This window comes from Schistocerca americana, chromosome 5 (assembly GCF_021461395.2).
Source record: "Schistocerca americana isolate TAMUIC-IGC-003095 chromosome 5, iqSchAmer2.1, whole genome shotgun sequence".
Taxonomy (NCBI): domain Eukaryota; kingdom Metazoa; phylum Arthropoda; class Insecta; order Orthoptera; family Acrididae; genus Schistocerca; species Schistocerca americana.
This window is the reverse complement of record NC_060123.1, coordinates 156,531,497-156,556,274: the sequence shown is the minus strand read 5'-3', so window position 1 is coordinate 156,556,274 and position 24,778 is coordinate 156,531,497. Positions and strand designations below refer to the sequence as shown.

Below are 24,778 nucleotides of genomic sequence, written 5' to 3'. Positions count from 1 at the left end.
ATATCTTGTTTACAAACTCTTCTGCATCTTTTCCTGTGAGCTGAGTAACTTTCCCTGGCGACCATCAACTGCTAAATGCCATGCCATTTTTTTTCCAGTTTGATAGCCACCCCTCACTTACTGCGAACAAGTTACTACTGCCAAGTTGTTTATTAAATACATCTGCTTTTTCTTTGTTATCGGGCCACCGACTGGAATTCCTATACCATCTATAAACAGCTATATACAATTCTTCATTCTCACTCTTTTGCTTAACCTTAGGTTTTCCTAACTCGCTATCCATTTGGGTTGCATATGGTCAAACAAGATCCTCGTTCATTTTGATGGCAGGGGAACAGACAAAAGAATTTAACTTTTACAAGCTTTCAAGCCAGTGGCTCCTTCTGGTGGAAAAGTTGAAGGGGAAGTAAGAGGGGTGAAGGAAAAGGACTAGAGAGGTTTAATGTAAGGGGTACAGTTTAGAAAAGTCACCCAGAACCCAGGGTCAGAAGAGACTTAGAGGCTTACCCGATGGTATGAGAAGGAAAGACTGACTGTTGGACAGACGAGATTTGAAAACCTGAGAGCTTAAAAATGGGAGACAGGGTGAAATGCAAGACAGAGATTACTACTAAAACGTTGTGCACAAGTTAATAAGAGTGAAAAGCTATGTGCATTGTATGTAACAGAGATGGGAGGGAGGACGATGAAAACTAGACAAGTCAGAAATGAAAGATATAGAAAACTAAAATGGAATGCTGAGACGGAAGGAAGTAACATAAATTAAAGCCAGGTGGGTGGCAAGAACCAAGGCCATGTTATAGTGCTAGTTCCCACCTGCAGAGTTCTGAGAAACTGATGTCTGGGGGAAGAATCCAGATGGTGCTTGTGGTGAAACAGGCATGGAAGTCATGAGTGTCATGTTGTACAGCACGCTCTGCAACAGGATATTGTATGTTGCCTGTACACACCATCTGCCTACGCCCATTCATCTTGACTGATAACTGTGTGGTAGTCATGCCGATGTAAAAGGCTGAACAGTGTTTGCATAGCACCTGGTATATGATGTGTCGTTTCACAGGTGGCTCTTCCTTTGATAGTATTGTTTTTCTAGTTACAGGGCTGGAATAGGTGGTGGTAGGAGGGTGAATGGGGCAAGTCTTGCAATGGGTATGGTCATAGGGGTAGGAGCCATAGGATAGGGAGATGGGTGCAGAAGGAGCATAGGGTCTGACAAGGATATTGCAGAGATTGCGAGGGTGACAAAAAGCCATTCTAGGCATGGTGAGATTTTGCCATCTCTCATCTTCTTCTTTCTCTTCTGTTTATTTTTCACAATTACCGGGCTAACACACACACTTTGTAGTCATATCAGTGGCAGCATATTTTGTAAACAGTTCTGTAACAAACTCAGCATTCTTGTCTACAGATACGTTAGTCTTCCATAGATCACAGTTCATGTTATTGTGATGGTATTCACTCATGGACATTCACACACATTTCTACATGATGTGCTCATATCGGATGCTGCTCATGGACTGCTGGACCTTTCTGTGGATTGCATATTAAGATGTGCATGTGAATATTTTGTGAATTCCGTAACTATATTTCAGAGTATAGTAATGTAATGTCAAGTTTATGTTGCAGTGCTGTCAAACTATATAACTCAACAGTTATCTTGTTTAACTATGTTAACAGACAATTAAAAAAAGCATTATTGTTATGAAAATTTTAATTGGTGACTTATTTGAATAAACAAATGCATTACCCAATTCAGAAAAATTATGGCAACAAAAGTATAGCTTCATACCAGGGAAGCAAATAAGCTTATGGCCTCAAATAAAGAAAATATATCTGGATGTGCAAAAATTTTGTTGTGGATAATTACTTGGATAATGAGGTTTTCCAATGAATGGGCTTTTTGTGAATAAACAGTTGTGTTCTCACCACAATTCACAATTAAGGTGGATAGTACTGTCTTTCATTCTGTTACTACACTTTCCTGCATATCCTTAGCTTCACCACACACTTCATTCCACACGATGTTATGCCTAGCTTTGAAACTGTCCAGCCACCCTGTGGATGCCTTAAACTTCGTAATTCCAAGCTCTTCAGTGACTTTCAGAGCCTCACTCTGCGACACGGGTCCAGATAAAGATAAGATTTTGCCCGCACACTTACGAACCATTCCCTCACTATTTCTTTAATTTCTTCATTTCTGGTCTTCTTCGCCTTTCTTCTCATCTGATTGTGTGCTTTCATCCATTCATCCCAAATCTTTTCCTTTTATCTTAAAGTCTCATAAATTTGTGTTTTACCGCACTTGAAACACAACATAATGTCATGCACTGTTTGTTGGGCATCATGTTACTGTATCTCTTAAATTGCTACTAGTCAACTGAAACTGGCAGAAAATAATGACCTTGCTGGGTAAAACCACCATTTAACACAACAATACTCACCTCTTTCACTGAGCACATTGCAGCAGAGTGCTGGTGGATGCCCAGTAATGTTCCTATATGCACCAGCATGTATGAGAAAGCCCACAAACAGAGCGCTGACGAAGGAACCGTTTCCTTTGATGTACTGTACTGACACTGAGCGTAACTTATTCGTTGTTGCACAGAGCAGTGCAGTTTTAGGTCCGCACCAGCAGTGGCGCACTGCGCTGGATCTCTTTTCTTGGCTCTGCGCTGCTTAACAGAAGTGTTAAAAGTATCATCCTTATAGAGTCGTGAATAATTAATGAACTGTAATACAGTAGTACTGTATAGCCTCTTTTCCACATTATACAATGACTTATTAAGTATGTTCTAAGATTCGCTTTCCATTTCCACGTTAGGCACATTTTGCTTTATACAAAAAAAATCAGCATATAAAAGTGCACAGAATGCGCCGGGACTGAAACACTTGTAGGGTTTGGGCAAATTTCCGAATTATACCCGTGCCGATTTGAGCAATCTTTACTATAGTAGCTTTTCCTAATATAAACTCATATAGTATGTAAAAGTTCTCTGTTGGCGTGGTGGCCAGTATGGATACTGGAAAGGTAATAGACTTCCTGGTCCTGACAAAACATTGTTATAAATACAAATCAGTGAACTAAGCAGCACATATTGTGATAGGAACTATGAGGGAACAAGTGGTGAAATGGAGGTCTATGCAGCTACTGAAATATTTAGTTAACCATAAATGAAATGGGTATTTGTTATTCTAACTTATTAGGTGATGAGGACTCAAAAACATTTAGAAGTGTAGTAGCTGCTTAGTCGGTGGAAGTAAGATTATCACAAAACTGGAATGTGAGGAGCATGTCCAGAAGATGATGGGCACCAGACTGAGGAAGTTGAAACTAAGTTTGAGATGCAAGAAATTTTCTGGTGGTAAAACTGTAAGGGTTAGACTGGCAGACAAAACTATTGATGCCATGGGACAGCCATTAAGAATAACATCGATGATTTGTTCAGAATGCAGCAGGCAGTATGGGCCACCTCCTCATACAAACTGTCAACAGATGTCAGCAAACCAGTACATCAACTTTGACCTTCTGGACCAGATTTGTGGTGCAAGTAAATCAATGTCCAATATTCGAACACTAATACAGCCAAAAACATTCCATCCCAGCAACATTATGGAAGTCATAATGTCAATTTACAGAGACCTGACTTGTTGAATGAGTGTTTATATGGGAAGACACAGAATCCAAATGAGTTATTTCAACAATCTTATATGGGTTTGCACACCAAGAAATGTTTTTGTTGGGCGGAAGACACTAAAACAGAGGGTCTGTGAAGTTGGTATTGCTTTTAATGATTACAATACTGGTAGGGCGAAAGTGCTACAGCATATGGAAATTTTTCCTGGATGGACAAGGTTCACATTGATGAAGCACATTATGCAGCAGAAATGAGCAGTAAGAAGTCCAAAGGGAGAGAAGAATGATATCTATGAAAAATGTTCAAGAGGATAATACACAGCATGTTTAATGCTTTGAGTGAAAAAAAAAATAAAACATATATTAAGTAAGTATTATTCATTTATAGCTTTAAAAACTGTTCTGAAAAATTCACATTTTCGCTTAAATTATTGCTTAAATCTCAGAAACCAAGTGGAGTGGGGTATTGAAATTTTCAAGCAGTTGCAAAAGTAATTGCCATAAATACATTTAACCCACTGTGAGACAAGATGATGGTCAGTGCCGTCATCGAAAAATGTTTGTGATTGACTGTGGAACCATGATTGTTCTCAGGTGAGCACATTTACATCCGAAGCAAATCAACTGTCCCACATGTTGCCATGCTTGGTTTGACTATGCTGAAGAAGCTTTTCTGGGAAGTACATAGAAATCCTCCATATCATCCCGATCTCCACCCATGCAATTTCCATATTTTTGGAGCCCTGAAGAAAGATGTTTGTGGCTTTTCGGATGAAGAGGTGCCCACCTTGGTACAATCGTGGTTCAGTAGACAATCGCAGACATTTTTCTGTAAAGGCATTGACCCTCTTGCCTCACAGCAGGGTACAGGTATTAATAGTTATAGTGGTTACTTTTGAAATAATAAACAGTTTACTTACCTTTTAGGGTTCCGCACCTCAGTCAGTAAAAATGAAACCCCCACTTTGTTGTTTGTCTGACGAAGGCCTTACAGGCCGTAAGCTTTATTTGTGACAATCTTTTTGTTGTGCCTATCTGCAACTCAGCATCTCCACTGCATGGTGAGTAGCAATTTTCCTTTTCATAATATTGTTACAATCCAAAGATATGGCCATTTATGTCACACATTTTGACACTCGCAAACTCATTCGATAAGGCTTACAGGGTATTTCCCATTACCCTAGAATCATCAAATTTGGAAGAAGTGTAGTTTCATAGCATAATAAAAGGTAAAAAAATATCTAAAAATTGTTTATTTGGAATTTCATCTCACAGAAAAATATTTCTTTTCTCACTTGAAACAATGAAAATTCCAGGTTGACATATCATCAATATAAGAACATGCCGAGTTGCAGACAGGCAAAACAAAAATACCTTCACACATTTAACTTTTGGCCAAAGTCTTCTTCAAAAAAGAAACACACACACACACACACACACACACACACACACACACATTCATTCACATAAGCAAGCACAACTCTTGCACACACGACCACCGTCTCCGGCAACACATATTGGAATGGCATTCCAGTCTGAGAGCTGCTAGAGATGTTGGTCGTGTGTGTGTGTGTGTGTGTGTGTGTGTGTGTGTGTGTGTGTGTGTGTGAGAGAGAGAGAGAGAGAGAGAGAGAGAGGTGTTCTCGATTCCCACGATGGATGAACTGACTATACAGGGTGGTCCATTGCTCATGAGTGGGCCAAATATCTCACAAAATAAGCGTCAAACGAAAAAACTACAAAGAACGAAACTTCTCTAGCTTGAAGGGGAAAACCAGATGGCGCTATGCTGCCATAGGTCAAACGGACATCAACTACATTTTTTTAAATTGGAACCCCCATTTTTTATTACATATTTGTGTAGTACGTAAAGAAATATGTATGTTTTAGTTGGACCACTTTTTTTCGCTTTGTGATAGATGGCACTGTAATAGGCACAAACATATAAGTACGTGGTATCATGTAACATTCTGCTAGTGCGGACGGTGTTTGCTTCGTGATACATAACCCGTGTTAAAATAGACCATTTACTAATTGCGGAAAAGGTAGATATCGTGTTGATGTATGGCTATTGTGATCAAAATGCTCAACGGGCATGTGCTATGTATGCTGCTCGGTATCCTGGATGACATCATCTAAGTGTCCGGACCGTTCGCCAGATAGTTAAGTTACTTAAGGAAACGGGAAGTGTTCAGCCACATGTGAAACGTCAACCACGACCTGCAACAAATTATGATGCCCAAGTTGGTGTTTTAGCTGCTGTCGCAGCTAATCCGCACATCAGTAGGAGACAAATTGTGCGAGAATCAGGAATCTCAAAGACGTCGGTGTTGAGAATGCTACATCAACATTGATTGCACCCATACCATTTTTCTATGCACCAGGAATTGCATGGTGCCAACTTTGAACGTCGTGTACAATTCTGCCACTGGGCACAAGAGAAATTATAGGACAATGACATATTTTTTGCACGTGTTCTATTTAGCGACGAAGCGTTATTCACCAACAGCGTTAACATAAACTGGCATAATATGCACTACTGGGCGACGGAAAATCCATGATGGCTGCGACAAGTTGAACATCAGCGACCTTGGTGGGTTAATGTATGGTGCGGCATTATGGGAGGAAGGATAATTGTCTCCCATTTTATCGATGGCAGTCTAAATGGTGCAATGTGTGCTGATTTCATACGTAATGTTCTACCGATGTTACTACAAGATGTTTCACTGCATGACAGAATGGCGATGTACTTCCACCATGATGGATGTCCGGCGCATAGCTCGCGTGCGGTTGAATAGCATCTCTCATGACAGGTGGATTGGTCATCGAAGCACCATCCATGGCCCGCACGTTCACCGGATGTGACGTCCCCGGATGTGATGTCCCCGGCTCTGACGTCCCTGGATTTCTTTCTATGGGGAAAGTTGAAGGATATTTGCTATCGTGATCCACCGACAACGCCTGACAACGTGCATCAGCGCATTGTCAATGCATGTGCGAACATTACGGAAGGTGAACTACGCGCTGTTCAGAGGAATGTCTTTACACGTATTGCCAAATGCATTGAGGTTGACAGACATCATTTTGAGCATTTATTGCATTAATGTGGTATTTACACGTAATCACGCTGTAACAGCATGCGTTCTCAGAATTGATAAGTTCAGTAAGGTACATGTATCACATTATAACAACCAAAATAAAATGTTCAAACGGACCTATGTTCTGTATTTTAATTTAAAAAACCTACCTGTGACCTACTGTTCATCTAAAATTGTGAGCCATATGTTTGTGACTATTACAGCGCCATCTGTCACAAAGCGAAAAAAGTGGTCTAACTAAAACATTCATATTTCTTTACGTACTACACAAATATGTAATAAAAAAATGGGGGTTTCTATTTTAAAAAATGGAGTTGATATCCGTTTGACCTATGGTGTGTGGCGGAGGGCACTTTACGTGCCACTGTCATTACCTCCCTTTCCTGTTCCAGCCGCGTATGGTTCGCGGGAAGAACGACTGCCGGAAAGCCTCTGTGCACGCTCGAATCTCTCTAATTTTACATTCGTGATCTCCTCGGGAGGTATAAGTAGGGGGAAGCAATATAATCGATAACTCATCCAGAAACGCACCCTCTCGAAACCTGGACAGCAAGCTACACCGCGATGCAGAGCGCCTCTCTTGCAGAGTCTGCCACTTGAGTTTGCTGAACATCTCCGTAACGCTATCATGCTCACCAAACAACCCTGTGATGAAATGCGCTGCTCTTCTCTGGATCTTCTCTAGCTCCTCTGTCAACCCGACCTGGTACAGATACCACACTGATGAGCAATACTCAAGTATAGGTCAAACGAGTGTTTTGTAAGCCATCTCCTTTGTTGATGGACTACATTTTCTAAGGACTATCCCAATGAATCTCAACCTGGCACCCGCCTTACCAACAATTAATTTTATATGATCATTCCACTTCAAATCGTTCTGCATGCACACTCCCAGATATTTTACAGAAGTAACTGCTACCAGTGTTTGTTCAAAATGGTTCAAATGGCTCTGAGCACTATGGGACTTAACATCTGAGGTCATCAGTCCCCTAGAACTTAGAACTACTTAAACCTAACTAACCTAACGACATCACACACATCCATGCCCGAGGCAGGATTCGAACCTGCGACCGTAGCGGTTGCGCGGTCCCAGACTGAAGCGCCTAGAAACGCTCAGCCACACCGGCCGGCCCAGTGTTTGTTCCGCTATCATATAATCATACAATAAAGGATCCTTTTTTCTATATATTGGCAATACGTTACATTTGTCTATGTTAAGGGGCCAACCATAGTGCCATCTGCTTTCCCTTTTCAAGCTATACAAGTTTCGTCCTTTGTAGTTTTTTCATTTGACGCTTATTTTGTGAAATATTTGGCCCGGTCACGATCAATGGACCACCCTGTATAAGTAATTAAGTTTGTATGAAACCTTCAGAGTGCGAGTACTACTTGCACCTGGCAATTTTTTTTTTCCGTTTGTCTCAACAAAATTTGAAATGTATAGATAAAAAATTGTATTTCTCATCCACTGGCTGAAACACAATTATTTTAGTTCAGTGCCCAAAGTGCATAATGTCCTATAAAAGTCTCGTGTCAAGTGTTTTCAGAAATATAGGGAACCCAAGTCACAAAATTTAATATTGTCACCACTATAGGGCGTTCTACATCCCCTTAAATGTTGAGACCAGATCTAGCGGTGGGTGAACTGCATCATAAACGGAATCCACCACATTACCCATGTATTAATTCTGAAGTTTACAGGGTAAGTACGTGGAACACGTGTACCTTGGTAGCATGAGGATCTCATCTCTGGTGTAAAAGATAGGCCCATGGCTCTGGATGGGTTCAATTGACAACCGATTGCAGAGAACCTTGCAGTCTTTCAAGTTGAAGTTATAGACACAACATACTGAATTTTAACCCTCTGCTGATAAATTTGTATGTATTATTTTTAAAACTGTTAAGATCATGCTTTTAAATTTTTGTAAATTAAATTAAGGACCTGATACTAAATTTTAATGGATCATTGTGATTTTTGGGCACCGTTATCAATAATGAGTTTTCCTAGTTGCTATAGCCGAGGAATCTTGAAAGCCTGGTCCCTCAGACAGTTCAACATTATACAGTGCTTTGATCACAGGACATGTGGAGCAACCAAAACCAGCTGCTTTAGCTTTATAAGTCCTTCATAATGTCCCCACTCAGTTATTGTTGCACAATGTTTGGGTTTTTCAGCCATCTAACGTGAACACTCTCAATACAGTTAACCATAAAAGAGTTACACTGTGTACTGGGGCTTCTATGATCACCTCCATTCCTAGTATTTATGCAAACACTTATAACCTGCTACAGTCCATTAGGTGACAATTTCTGGTGGTGCACTTATGGTCTGCAGTGCAGAATTATATGCATCTGCTGCCGCCACCACCACCACCACCACCACCACCACCACTAATTCTTGAAAGAATTGAAGTCCCATGTATAAAACAGCTTCAAATGTCTCATTATTTTATAAATGAGATAATGTGTTAAATATTTGATGTTAAGTATGTAAAACCTTTGTGGTTGAAAGCTCTAATAATGTTCATTTTATTAATTTTTTATTTTTCGCCCATGGACTAAAGAAAAAGTCGGAACCGAATTTTGGTAATTTGCACTGAGTTTTGCAATCTGTTTTAAGAAAAGCAAGTTTTACATGTATCTCAATGTTTATGACATAATATCTCCTGAACTGTGCATTGTACAATGAAATAATTTTGCATGTACATTCAGTGATAAATGACAATGCTGTCTACAAAATGTCTTGTGAATAAAGCTAGTGGCTAAGAAGTAATAAATTAAAAAGTCACACCTGATGCTGAAGTTTGGGAGCATCAATAGCGAAAATGTGGTAAACGATAAACTTTTTTCCTTTCATTATTATGTGAGGGGTGTCTTTGAGAAAAAGGTTTTTAATGGTTTAAAATTATTTGTACGGTTTGTAGGAAGTCGGTAAGTGCTTACGTTCTCAAATACTGGGTTTAAATAATGTGGGTGATTTGCACATCGTGTTCTACACTGCCTTAGTACAAGTACAGTTACTAATTTTAATACTTGTCATATTATGTTAAACCTTAAATGTAAGATTATAGTGCTGAATAAGTAGGTTATAACATCATTTTAAAGTTAGTCAATATTTATATCAAATACTGAAAATCAAATCTTTGTTGCCTCTGGAAGGCATTAAACAGGCAACCTGCAAGGTATTGCATAACCGTTTTAGCGATTTAATAATACAGATCCTTAGGAGTCTGAAGCAGAAGAGGCATGACTGAGGGAGGAGTTTCTTGTCCCCCCTTATTCTCTAAGTGCCCTCCAAGCAATCATATAGATATATGCAACATAGAAAATTATGCTGATGTTGTTCTACTGACTTCTCCTGCTAGAAACACAGGAGATGATTGTAACATTCTGCTCAACACTGGGGCACATTGAAATCCAGGCAAAGACAACAGCCACGAAAACCAACTTTGTACATACTGTAGTGAAATGTGCAGTCCCATGAGAGATGTTATGTCTCTGTTAAGTCATAAGGTTGTGTGGCATGAGAAAGAATGATTGAAAGTGATAGATAGCAAGCTACAATCAGTAAAACAAAATGTCAAGTTTTGGCATTCCTTCTCATTCACACAGACAGAGGAGAAAATTACACTGACTACTGTCAAGTGATTAGAATCCACTGTGAATAGTGTGTTGGTCAAACTACTGCGAGTTAACAACCTGAGATTTGGAAGGTACCTCAGTTACTATCTTCTCACATGATAAGATTTCCTTCCACAGAATACAAATCCTGTCACGACTTGTCAACTTGACTGTGTGTGGCATGTTAATGTTTAAACTAGGGGCTTTGCACAGAGGGCACAGAAATCAGGCAGAACTTAGGCTTCTACACTCGTGCACCTTATCAACTAATTTGGCATGCTGTCACCCACAGGAACTGAAATTGAACCAGTGTGACACATTTCACCTGGTGGAATGCTTGCTCTACTTTTGTCAGTGGAAAGCAAGTGCAAAAGGAATAGTTTCTGTTGATTGGGGTAGATTAAAAATACTGCGAATAGTGCTACTTCTTTGGTAGTGGTTCCCAACCTTCCTGAGGCCATTACCCCTGAGTGCAATCAGATATTACAGTGAGACAATTGGTAATGCTTATTTCTAACAACCTTTTTTTGTAGATTGATGAAGCAGTTTTCAGTGCATCACAGGTGCTACCTACAACTCAAAACAAAATCAGATTGTGGTAAGATACTTGTTACAAAACATACTTCCTCTGCAGCACTCCTCTCCCTAATGACACATACTTCACCCTAATGACACATACTTCACCCTTTCCTCTATACTTACTGTTTGTAAATCACCTGATTGCTGGACTCCTTACTATTTCAGTGCAAGAAATTGGAAGATTTCAGCTTACCAGTACTTTGTGTCTGGCCACCACTACTACCATTACTACTACTACTACTACTACTACTAATAATAATAATAATAATAATAATAATAATACTGTTTGGGACTTACAGCAATGTGGTAGCTGGTACATAGATCACAGTTGCTGTTGTGTTGTACTGTCAATAAGTTTATCTGTTGCGAATGATGTAGCAGTTTCTGGCTCATCATGGGAACTACAAACAACTCAGAGAAGGCATTTTCATGAGATATTTAAGTATATGTGATGTCTGTGTCTCAATTTTATCATTATAGATGTGTGGTACAAAGTACAGCATGTGGGTAGTGGGTTGATTATGTGAGGAAGATGATGTCCTTACATTCATTTAACAAGCTATAACCTACACCACATTGTGTCATGCGTTAATGCTATTATTTTAGGAAAAAAGAAAAGAAAAACTATTTTTAACTTTTGTAATCAGTATTACAGTCTTATGAAAAAGTGATAATAGTGATAATCTTTTAAAAATAAGGAAGTTTGCTGACTGAAACACAATAGAACCCTTTGTTTACCCTTCCAAAAATTTTGTATTATCCCTTCAGACATAATTAACCCCCAGGTTTGAACATCTGTCTTTGGTACATGGAAGCAAAGGATAAGAAGCATCACACTATGTTCTGTATGGATCTCGTTCAACATGTTGAAAAGGCTGTTCCGTCAGCCAATGAGGAAACATGGTGCAACCATGGTGTGGCAAAATCGTAACAAATTAAGTTTGTTATGTGGTCTCTGAGATCATACTTCAATCATTCCAGCAACTGCCAAAGATGATGCAAAAGACTAATGTGTCTCATGGAATTTCAGTGAAGTACGCAACCTGCAGTACTGTACAGAGAACTGAGAATAGGCCTGTGGTTCCGAGCGAGTGGAAGGTTTGAATCGAGGGCATAGAAAGCTCTGTGACAGACTAGGCTGTGACTTCCTATATTTGTGTCAAGAGATTGAGAACTATATTGTTTGCCTATATTACTCATGTGCAACACAAGAGGCATATAAGTCAGATAATGATAGCTGTAGATCACCCCACAGCATTCATACAAGACCACAAGACATGTCATCCCCTCCAGATGACAGGTTAAAATCTTAGTGCAGAACTGTTGAAGCATTCATAGCAACTTGCCAGAGAATGAAACACATCTAAAAACAAGGGTGCCCCCATAATACTGTGTACAGTAAGCTATTTAAAACCCAAAATTGGCAATGGTGAGATTTTTGCATCTAAGCTCATATAAAAAAGGATAGGCCACACTTGTTGAAGTACACAAGAAACTTAAATTCACTGAAAAAGAAATTGAAGCTCCAAGCTAGATTATTTGGGCATGAGGCAGTATCAAGAGCAGGCAAACACATGTATTTGGGGCCTTCTATTGAACACCAGACTCACCCCCAGGCGTAACAGAAAATCTTACAGAGGAAACCCCAAACTATCGCCATTGGATGAGACTTAAACCATATAACAATTATAAAAATAATTACAGTTCTGTAAATGGTCAGTTGACACGATATCCTGTGAAACAGTGACCATGAAGCAGTTGAATCAGCGATAATTGCCAAAATACGGAGGGAAACTGAAACAAATAAAAAGTTTTGCATGTCTTGTAAAACAAAAAAGACATTAGTATCATATCTCAAGAAGAAGCTAGAAGCGTTTATCTCTGGGCATGAGCATGCAGAGGAACTGTAGCTGATGTTGAAAAGAATGGTTGACCAAGCTTTGGATGGATGTGTACGAGGTATGACCAGAAAATAAGAGCGCTGAGCCTCTGACATTTATTTTACGCAGTTGGCAGCATTGCACTGAAGGACATGGTGTTGGTAGCAGAAAACATACTTATTTGTCTCAATTGGCTGAAATCTCTTGCTGTTGTGCTGTGTCGAAATGAGTGTGTATGTTCCAAATTCCACCAGTGGTGAGGTGGGGAACCTAATCTGGTTTCTTCTTGCAAAGGGATATGAGCTGTTCCAGATTTTTAACAAAATCAGAATTGTTAATGGGGATTGGCAGAATTGATGTTTGTGGTGAATAAGTGAATCTTTGTCCCTCAATAATGACTGATGGGATGTTGAATGAGATTGAAAAAATTATTCATTGTGACCTTTAATTAACTTTGGCCCAGAAATATCCAGATATATTCCGCATGAAATCATTACTGAAACCCTTGGTTTTCAAAAATTATGAGTGAGTGAGTTAGCAGAATAGCTCACATATCACCACAAAGTTGACAGAATCAAAACTTCCCAGGAGTTACTTGAGCACTTCAAACTGGAAGATTAATAATTCCTTGACTCTGTTGTGACTGGTGACAAAATGTATGGGTTGCCCATCGCACCCTTGAGGCAAAAGGAGAGTCAGTGCATTGGTGACATTCCTCCACACCATCAGCCAAACATTTCAAAGCCTGGGAAATCATGGATTCTGTCTTTTGGGACTGTAACAGGATTGAATTTTTACCACAGGAGAAAATACTTAATGCTGTGTGGTACTGTGAAAGCTTAAAAAAAGTGTTGTAGTGTGATACAGAACAAAAGAAGGGGAATGTTAACAAAGTGACTGTGCTTGTTGCATGACAGTGTGTGTCACCACAAAGCAACTCTTGGATTCATTCAGTTGGGATATTAACAATCACCCCACTAATAGACCTGATCTGGAACATCAGATTTTCGTCGTTTCACCTCTTCTCTTTGAAGTTGTTCATGATTGAAAAAAGGTTTCGTACCTATGATGGGGTACAGAGTGCCATTTAACACTAGGCCAAAGAGGCAGCGGGAGACTTTTTCGATGATGATATTGGGAAGCTAATCTCTCAGGTCAGAAAGTGTACTGAGAATGAAGCTGACTGTCAGAAAATAGTGCTCGATGTACATCTGTGTATTTGTACATTTTTCATAAGTATGATGCTTGTCCAATTTTTCAACTGAATACTCTCAATTCCTAGACAACTCATACCCAGTAGAATATCATGATGGGAGGGATCCGCCATGGTATACAGTCACTGTAAAGAAACTTTTAAAGAAACGGTGACTAGTATACAACATAGGAGTATAGATATTGACGTGCTAAACATGTTTTCTGTCATAATGGCTTAAAGACCTCTGGTTATATGTTAAGGTGTTAATGACACCCAAGTAAGTGACCGTCCTTTACAAAGGTAGATCCATGAATACTGCCACAGTTTTAACTCTTACAGCATTGCAGAGATGACTGATAGAAATATTTATGTCAGTGGCAATAGGAAACAGCCAAAATCACTAAAATGCTCCATAGCCCAATTGAATTACTGTTATATCAATACAGAATTTGCAGCCGAATTAGCCATCTCACAATAATAACATACGGTAGATCTCTCGAATAAAAAAAATTGGACCTAGTGGCTGGAAGAAAAGACAACTACAAGAAGCACTTACCTATAAGAAAGACAGCAGGGGTGATTCACAAAACTACCATCTAGTACCATTGAAATCAATCTCTTGTGGAATCATAGAAAATATTCTGATCTCAAACACAATGTGGTATCTCAAACAGAATTACCTCCTCCATGCCAACCGACACTGATAGATATACAAGTAACTCCAGACTTGTCCCAGGGAGGTGTGTCGTATATTATTGACCTGGTTGGCACTATTAATAGATATCTGACTCATTGCAGGTGATGCAGTTATCTTTGGAAAATGGAAGTGAAGTCCCATGCTTCTTGACAGCGCGTAGGGGAACGATGCCTCCAACCATTATGGGGATGAATGATGATGATGAAAAAAATGAAACAACCACCCCCAGTCATCTTGGGGCAGGTGAAAATCCCTGACCCTGCCAGGAATCGAACCCGGGACCCCAGACTTGGGAAGCGAGAACACTACCACCAGACCATGATCTGTGGACTGCAGTTATCTTTAATGAAGTGCAACCTGAAAAATGACTACCCACACACATCGGGTCAAGTCTTTGTGTGTTTTCAATGTTGCACAAAGACCTGAAACTTTCTTTAAATGTCAAGAAATGTAAAATTGTTACTTTACAAAATGCTACAATACAATATCGTATGTTCACAATGACAGTGAATCACAACTGAAATCGGTCAACTCTTATTAATACCTGGGTGTGGCAATTTGTGGGGGTATGAAATGAAATAATTACATAGGCTCAGTTGGCAGGCCTTGGTTCATTTTGCAGTATCAAGAAAATGTTCTCATTCTACAAAGGAGATTGCTTATGAAACCCTTGTGTGACTCATCCTAGATAATTACTGAAGAATGTGGGAGCCATATCAAATAACTAGTGGAGCGGGGGCACTGAACATACACAAAGAAGGGTAGCAAGAAAGGTGTGTAAATTCGTTTGGCTTAATGGAGAGCTTCATGAAAATAGGGAAAAATGTGTTGTGGCCTACTTACAAAGTTTCAAGAACAGCCCCTCACATACTACCCCTTTGAAGATAGCAAATACAAAATTAGACTAATTATATCATGCACACTGGCATTTAAGCAGTCATTCTTCTTTTTCTCCATGTGTGACTGTAACAGGAAAAAAAAACCTGGTTTAGAAATTAATGGAAATTACTTTCTTCTATGCACTTCACAGTGATTTGCAGTGTGTGGATGTAGATGCGCACCCATTTTGTGTATAGGTATGGTATTATGAAGAAGAGTCTGCTATAGCTTGATTCCCCCCTCACCCTTTAGTGATATGAAAAGTCATTTTCTCACCAGTGAAGTTTATTGTAGTACAAAATACTTTTAGATTTGAAGCCCTAATAACTGCAAGACTGATAATGGGTAAACAGTGGTTGGGCCCAGAAAAAATAGATCATGACTGTGTTTGTTGCACATTATTTGTTTTGCCTGTTACATCATCATAGCAGTGGAGCCACTTGCATATGATTACTACAAATTAGCTCTGTGTAAAGTTATAAATTGGTGCAGCATAGAAACAGATTCAGCTTAGAACGTTGATTCAGATGTCATTGTATAGCGCTTTCAAATTACTATGAGGACTCATAGTGACCAATAAAAATAATCTCCAAAATACAAGGAAAAATGGATTCAATTTAAAATCCCAAAATAATGCAAAAAATGTCATTTCATGTGACTCGTAAATATGCCAAAAGTGTAGAGAACGCAAATCACAGGACAGTTCATGTTAAAAGGAATCCAAAAGGCTAGTGTTCTGTGAATGCAAAAGCTACAGCAATGTCAAAAAGCACATTAAAAAATAACAAAATGATATAAGAGGTCACTTTGTGACTTATAAACATGCTCAAAATTATATAAAACCGAATTAGAGGAGAGGTTGTCTCGAAAGGAGTCAAAGAAGCCTGAGAAGTTCACTGCCAAGTTACTGCGAGAGCTACAGCAGCATTGAAAAGGAAAACAGAAATGACACAAAGCTATTATATTACTGGCCCATGAGGCATATCACTACACTGTATTACATTGTGCCCGCCGGAGCTCATGTCATGATGTATGCCTGTGATCTACTTCAGGCAGTTGTGTAAAAAGATGCCACTGCTGATTGTGCTGACCTCATTGGTAAAATTCCCTCAATGCACTTGTTCAACTTTGAGTACACAGATCAATACTACATATGATAAACTTGTGATTTCTCTATTGTATAAGCAGTACTTTGTATTAAAGAGGTTTACAATTAAATAACATATTAATATCAAACACATGCTAAGATTTTATCTCAACATTTTCAAGAAAAAATCTCTGGCCCTGGCCCAAACTAAATTTTTTACTTCTTTATATATTTTCTTTGGTAAACACCAGTTCCTCAATGGCATTTCTTAAATTTATAAATTTTCTTTTTTGTTAAAAAGTGTATACACGAAAAAAACATTTTATCTATATACAGGGAAATATCCTTTTATCTGTTTGGAAATTCCCTTTCAATCATTCATCACAGTTTGAAGCAAATCCATTAGGGATTGGGAATAAATCAGAACATTCAGCAAATGACTTCATATGCTGCACCAGTTACTGTTGTTACTAATAAATCAATAGTAGATATTAAGGATGGAAATTTTATTTACTCTGTTTATTCTTAAAATTTCAGCAAAACATAGCTTGAGTAAAAGGCTGCTGTTTTCCTATTAATACTATTGGATTGACATTCATCAGCCATTTCGTATTTGTATATCTTGGTCCTGATCCAGAAAAAGTCATATAATTTACTTTACTGAGATCATTATTTCCTTCCCTGCCTAGAGGATTCTGTGGTTCAAAGTTTTGAATTTTCAAACAATGCAAAAAGATGAAAAAGAAAAGAAATGGCATGTCTTAATTTTTCATGATTTCTCATTTTACTGTTTGTGAGTGACTATATAAAGAAATTTGCATTCAAGTACCAAACTCCATTCAAAAACTTTGACGCACGTGGAAATTTCACATCCAAATGATACAAAACCTAACAGGAAAGTTAAGTTTCCTCAGGGCTGGAAACAAAATGAAGTTGTTGTTACCGGTAAACAATTATTGAAAAAGATACAGCAACTGTTCACTACTTTTCAACATATTTGAGAGAGAGAAAGGGGGGGGGGGGGGGGAGAGAGAGAGAGAGAGAGAGAGAGAGAGAGAGAGAGAGAGAGAGAGAGAGAGAGAGAGATCTCTCCACAATCAGGCCTTGATGACCAACTGCTGAGTCATCCTCTGTCCTGTGGCGTCATTTGAATACAGTATGAAGGGGCACAGGGTCAGCACACCTCTCTCCCAGCCATTTTCACATTGTCGTGTCTTGGAGCCACAAATTCTCATTCAAGTAGCTCTTCTATTGACGTCCTATTCTGAGTAAACTCTGTTCCAGTTCTACCACCAAGAAAAATCCCTGGCAGTACCAGGAATTGAACCCAGGCCATCCACATGGATGTCAGACTTGCTGACCACATGGCTATGAAGGCGAATTCTTTTTTAACATATTAGCCTCAAAATATGTTTGTAATATCATTGGATCAACTTCAGTGTTCATGGGTAACAGAAGTCTGCTTGGAGGGACTGACTTTTCTGTGAAAATATTGGTTCAGTTGTAATGGCCTCAGATAAGAGAAATGATGGTTAACAATAGTGGTAGGACCTGGACTATAGTATGTATAGTCAAATATTGGCCAGTATAACTTGTGTAGGGAACATGTTGTGCACAGAGTCTTAAGTGTACTATTATTCTTATCAGTCAGTAAAGTTTCTGCTGGATGGATCCTTCATCCTTCCTTGTGATTGGTTTTACAGTTTTGAACAGAGTTTAGTATAAGAGCCAAAATTTGCTGTGTCATCTCTGCATTAAAAACCAAAAAGCAAAATTCCCTTTCTGTCCCACAATGTTATGAGCATCATTTTATGCATCAGAAGAGCCCATTTGAATTTTATGATGCATGAAGATTATCATTAATATTATTGCATAAAATCCTGGTTTTCTTTCTTTTCTAAGAAAAATGGGAAATTTATTTTTCATTTTATACCATATTCTTGTCTGAATTAGTCCCTGTAAACACGGTACTGCTGTAGTGGTTTCAATTATACTTCCATTTGTTTGGATATCAGGAACTTCAGCATCTATCTGCCCTTCAATTTCTGTTTGTCAGTAGGCCATTTTTAATCATTGCATTGGTGATACTGGTGGTATTGCTAGGAATCAGGAAGTACCAAGCCACAAGGAACCTCTTTATGGAGGGTTAAACCTTTGTTCAGATCACAGAAAATGCTCACCGTTTAATTTTTCTGCTTTATCTGTGCCTAACGTCATTAGTGAGATCAAATATGATGACACTATTGTAGAAAAGATACTTTGAGAACTGTGTTTAGTAGTCCTGAAACAGTTATTGGAAAAGTGGGTTTGTTGTTATCATACACTAATTTTCTAAAATAATAATGGTAGTAATAAGAAAAGAGTATACTGGTATGTAATAACTCATTATTAGACTGTCTGCCTTTCTATTGTATGTTCTGGCACAATGTTTGGTACTGAACTCATATTCAGGAATGATGTTCCAATTCTTATGTGGTCATCCTGAATAAGATTTTCAGTAGTTTCTATAGAAGGTATAAATGTACATTAGTATAGTTCCTTAAATGAATTTATGATCTAATCCTTCTATGGTCCTTATTCCAATCACCTGGCTGCTACGGTGTTAGATTGTAACGCACCCATGTGTCCTCAGTTTTTTGTCTGCGTGGTTCTAAAATTAATAGAACTGTGTTGTCTTTTACCTCAGCTATACATGAATTAACTAGAAACTTGTGTAGATATAGCTGCAAGGAAGAAAAATAATGGTTTAAAGTACAGATGAAGTCATATGTTGTGAAGGAATATGCCGTATGGGGCAGGAAGTGTTTTTAATTTCTGGAATACAGTTCTTATCTTGAATACTGTGATGAAAATGGTGCAAATTCATATATATCATTCTGTGAACAGTTAATACAACTTGATAAAGATCTGTGTAGCGTTTTTAATTTTAAAATTTCACTTTTTTATAATTTTGAAGTCACACTGTGTTGAAATTTATATTTCTAGTGGCAGCAAGCATCCATATGTTTAAAATTATTATTATTATTATTATTATTATTATTACTACTACTGCTACTACTACAACTACTACAATGCCTTCATTATCTCTAAATGTTTTATGTGCAGGTACTTTTCATATGATGCCAGTGGGCACAGACCATCATATCATACAGCTCCTGGTTCACCACCTTTGCTCTTTGCCGACAATAAAACATTTGACTGGGACGAGACGCATCAAGTGCACTCGTCTTTGGTTCATTATTCGCCAAATGTATTGGATGATCCAGAACTAATTGCAGGCAAACATCGAACACTTCTCACATTCACCTCTTATATGGTATGTCATACATATGGAATTTTATGTAAGCACACTTTCAAGGAAAACATACAAGAAAAGATTTTGTTTCCATTACTAAATGAATGGCTGACCTGAGACTTGTATTTTTGCCCAGTAAACATTATGATATTAGTATTTAATGTAATTAATATGTCATTGGGAAAATACACACACACACACACACACACACACACACACACACACACACACACACACATACCACCGGGGTGCAAGCAGGGGGTTTGGTAAGGGATAGTAGTGTATGGGTGGGGAGAGAGATGAACACTGTCTAGTGGAGTGCGCAGAATCTAGCCTGCCAAGAGGCGCAGTGTCAGGAAGTTGTGGGGCAGGGAGATGGGGGAAAAAAGGAACAAAAAAGGAGAGGAGCAGGGAAAGACAGGAGGATACAGTGGCAGAGGTCTGCAAATAGAGTGAGAGATGAGAATGATGAGTAGATGATAGGATGGAGGGGGTGGAAACAGTTGGGTGGAGTGTGTAGGGACAGTATGTTATCCTAGGTTAAGGCTGGGATGATTACAGGAGCTGATAATATGTTGTAAGGATAACTCCCATCAAAAAAGCTGGTGGTGGAGGGAAGGATCCAGATAGCTCAGATAGTGAAGCAGCCATTGAAATAAAGTGAGTTATGTTCAGATGCTTGTTATGCCACATGGTGGCCTACTTTGCACTTGGCCAGAGTTTGGCAATGGCCGCTCATCCTGGTGGACAGCTGGTTGCTAGTCATACCAATATAAAAAGATGTTCAGTGATTGCAGCAGAGCTGGTAAATGATACAGCTGCTTTCACCAGTGGCCTGGCCCGTGATGGGGTAGGATGAACGTCTGACAGGACTGCAGGTTTTGCATGTGGGTCTTCCACAGGGATATGATCCTTGTAGCAAGAGATTGGGCATAGAGATGGACTAGAATGTGGTGGTTGGGTGGGTGACAGATCTCCACTATTGGAGGGGTGGGAGGTACTCAGGTAGGATGTCCCTCATTTCAGGACATGATGATAGATAATCAAAGCCCTGGTGATGGATTTGGTTCAGTTGTTCCACTACAGGGTGGTACTGTTTGATGAAAGTACACTCCATTGTGGCTAGGTGGTGGGGGGGGGGGGGGGATTTGGGGGTGTTGCAGGATATTTGTTTGCAAACTAGGTCTGGAGAATAGTGCCTGTCTTTGAAGGCCTCGGTGAGACCCTCAGCGTTGTAGAGATGCCTACCCCAGGTGGCCAGGCTGTGTGGGAGGTAGTTTTTGGTGTGAAAGGGTTAATGGTTGGTGGGTTTAATGTGGACAGAGTTGTGGATGGAGCCATCATAGAGGAGGAGGTCAACTTCTAGAGAAGTGGCACGCTGGGTTGAGGAGGACCACGTGGAGGGGATGGGAGAAGTGGTGTTGAGGTTGTGAAGGAACAAAGTAGGGTACCTTGGCCCTGAGTCCAGATCATGAAGATATCATCAATGTACCTGAACCAGGCTAGATGTTTGGTGTTTTGGGAGGCTAAGAAGGTCTCCTCTAGATGGACCATAAAAAGGTTGGCATAAGAAGGTGCCATGCGGTTGCCCATGGCTGTGCTGCGGATTTCTTTATATACCTTCCCTTCAAATGAGAAGTAGCTGTGGGTTAGGATAAAGTTAGTGTGGTGTATGAGGAATGAGGGTTGGGTTTGGAGTCTGAAGGATGTTGGGGAAGGAAGTATTCAGTAGTCATAAGACCATGGGCATGAGGGATGTTGGTGTGCAGGGAGGTGGTGTCAACAATAATGGGTAGGGATGCGGGAGATAAAGGGGTAGGGATGGTGGAATGTCTGCAAAAGAAGTGCTTGGTATCTTTGACATTGGAGGCTAGATAACAGGCAGTTGGTTGGAGCTGTTGATCAGTGAGGGCCGAAATTCTTTTAGTGGGCACACAATAACCAGCCACAATGGGGTGTCCAGGACTGTTGGGTTTGTGGATTTTGCGGGGAATATAGAAGGTGGGTGTGCATGATGTTATTGGGGTAAAGAGGGATATGGATTCAGGGAAGATGTTCTGGGAAATGCCTAATAAGGCTTTAAGTAGGGATTGGAGTCAGATAATTGGTGGAGGCCTTCTTTCGGAAGGATCGTCCTGGATCCCTACTCATCACTGTCGACGCTGCCTCCCTATACACCAATATCCCTTACACCCATGGTCTTACAACTATTGAACACTATCTTTCCCAACGGCCTTCAGACTCCAAACTCACTACCTTATTCCTCATACGCCTTACTAACTTTATTCTAACCCACAATTACTTCTCATTTGAAGCAAAGATATATAAACAAATCTGCAGCACAGCTATGGGCGCAACACATGGCACCCTCCTGTGCCAACCTTTTTATGGGCTGTCTAGAGGAGACCTTCCTAGGCTTCCAAAACACCAAACGCCTAGTCTGGATCAGGTTCATTAACAATATCTTCATGATTTGGACTCAGGGCCAAGACATCCTGTCTTCTTTGTTCCTTCACAACCTCAACACCTTCGACCCTGGGTGGCCAAGCTGTGGGGAGGGATTTTTTGGTGTGAAAGGGATGATAGCTGTCAGAATGCAGGCACTGCCCCACAACCTCATGACACTGCACCTGTTGGCATTCTAATCCTTGCACACTCTGCCAGACATTGTTTCTCTCTCGCCCCACCCATACACTACACCCCTTCCCATTTCCTGCCCCCTCCAGGTTGTTGCTTTCCAGCCTGAGATGCTGGAGTTTGCAGTCATGTGTGCATGAGGTGTGCTTGCTTATGTGTGTGAATGATGTGTGTTTCCGTTTTGCGGATTAAGGCTGTGGCATAAAGCTTTATGTAAGTGTCTTTTAATTGCACCTGTCTGCAACTTAACATGTCTTCTTTACAGGTAAGTAGCATCTGTCTTTTCCTACATTGTTAATATCCATGAGAGAGTTTGTTTTCAGAGAATTAATAGGTCTCATAAATGCTGTGAAGTAGTTAGGGTGATACTGCTACCCAAGTATAACTAAATGATTTTTCATTTGGGTTCATTGCGCCAATTTCCTCACTTAAAGAAATAATTTTTAGAATCAGCTATTTCATGCTGCTGTTTCCTTTTTGGATATCAGTGACATGTTTCAAGTTTATTCTCAGAATTACGAAATTTTGGTTATAATATGTCCAAAATAATTATAGAGTTTTATAAAACAGAACAGTGCCTATTATAAAAGAAAATTAAATACACGTCTGTTCATGTTGGCAAGGTAGACCTGTACTGTGTACTTTAGGGTACTACTTGATACTTGTATAGTTACATTTTCTTCTATGAAGCTGAAAAATGAGTTCCTGACTCATCTTTAGTTCTCGCATTGGAGATTCTAAATGTAATTACATTATGTGTGAATTGTAATAAACCATGGTTTGTAACATAATCTTTAGTGCTGGGTTAGTTTTGGCAGGTAGCTATAGGAGACACAACAGTTTTCCTATTTGACACTGAGTAATGTTAAGACAACGTATTTTGTAATGTTAGAGAGAAAGAAATAAGACAAGAATTCCTCATTAGTAGGTAACTAGTTCTTGTGACTATATTTCTCAAAAATATTAGGTTAATGGAAAATAGAATTGACCGTAATGAGTCAGCCGCTGTGGTCGAGTGGTTCTAGGCACTGCAGTCTGGAACCACGCTGCTGCTACAGTCGCAGGTTCGAATCCTGCCTTGGGCATGGATTTGTGTGCTGTCGTTAGGTTAGTTAGGTTTAAGTAGTTCTAAGTCCAGGGGACTGATGACCTAAGATGTTAAGTCCCATAGTGCTTAGAGCCATTTGAACCATTTTTTGACTGTAGTGATCTAGAAATGCAATTCCTGCAGATTACACTTTAATATAAATCATTATGAGAGTGAAACAGGGAGGTGGACTGCCACCAATGTTGTTGAACACAGCACTGGGTGGAACAATCATTGGAGATTAACAAACAGTGAAATTGGGGTATATATGACGCATATGCGGGCAAGAAGGATAAAAATGCACAGTTTGATTGCCTTGCTTATGCAGATGTTGAGATAAAAGGAAATGGTAAGAAATGATGTAACAGATGGAGCAAAGTAGTAAGAGGGGAAATATTAACAATAGCCTAAAGACAGAAGGACAAAGACACTTAATACTACCGAAGGAAACACCAGAAGGCACCAATGAAAAGATTGACAAGTTCAAGTAGCTTGGAAATATAGAACTAGAAGAATTAAGTGTAGTGAGGGGCAGAAATGACAGTGAGCAAAATTGAGAGTAGCTTACCATATGGAAAGAGAAGTTTTAAATAGAAATAATACACCAATAGAAACACATATCGGACACTATGACATAACATTGGGTAACATGGCATTATTAATGGCGGGGATGATAATATAAGGAAGAAATGGTTTAGAAAAAGAAGATACCAAAATTCTTGGGAAGATGCTATGCCTAAAAAGCGGTGGTGAAAAATGGACCGAGGATTAAGAGAAGGAATGTACCAAAATGTGAGCACAGTGTTACAAGGAACTGGACTCATGTGGGCAATATTTGCTGGGCATGTAATCAAGAGAGACCTTGGTAGAATTAATAGTTGAGTATGGGAAACAGTGTGTTGGATCAAAGCAAAGGACAGGAACTAATTGTACTCAGGAATGAATGGTCTGAGAGAGTAATAATGGTAAAAGGGAAGAACAAGGATAACTAAATGCACACCAACTAATATGTTAAAAATGATAAAAACAAGTAATGATCTATGACTGACTAAAAGGTCACCAATGGAACAGGCAAGATGAAAATACAAG

At 39.4% G+C, this 24,778-nt stretch overlaps 1 protein-coding gene across 2 annotated transcripts in view; it reads left to right on the top strand.

Annotated features, from left to right (window-relative positions):
* Nucleotides 1–24,778, top strand: part of LOC124616795 (CDK5 and ABL1 enzyme substrate 2) — a 179,612-nt gene that overhangs the window by 133,927 nt on the left and 20,907 nt on the right. For both annotated transcript variants that reach the window (XM_047145210.1, XM_047145211.1), the window contains one exon: nucleotides 19,776–19,986. In XM_047145210.1, coding sequence (XP_047001166.1) covers nucleotides 19,776–19,986 — 211 coding nt within the window. The remainder of the gene's footprint in view (nucleotides 1–19,775; nucleotides 19,987–24,778) is intronic.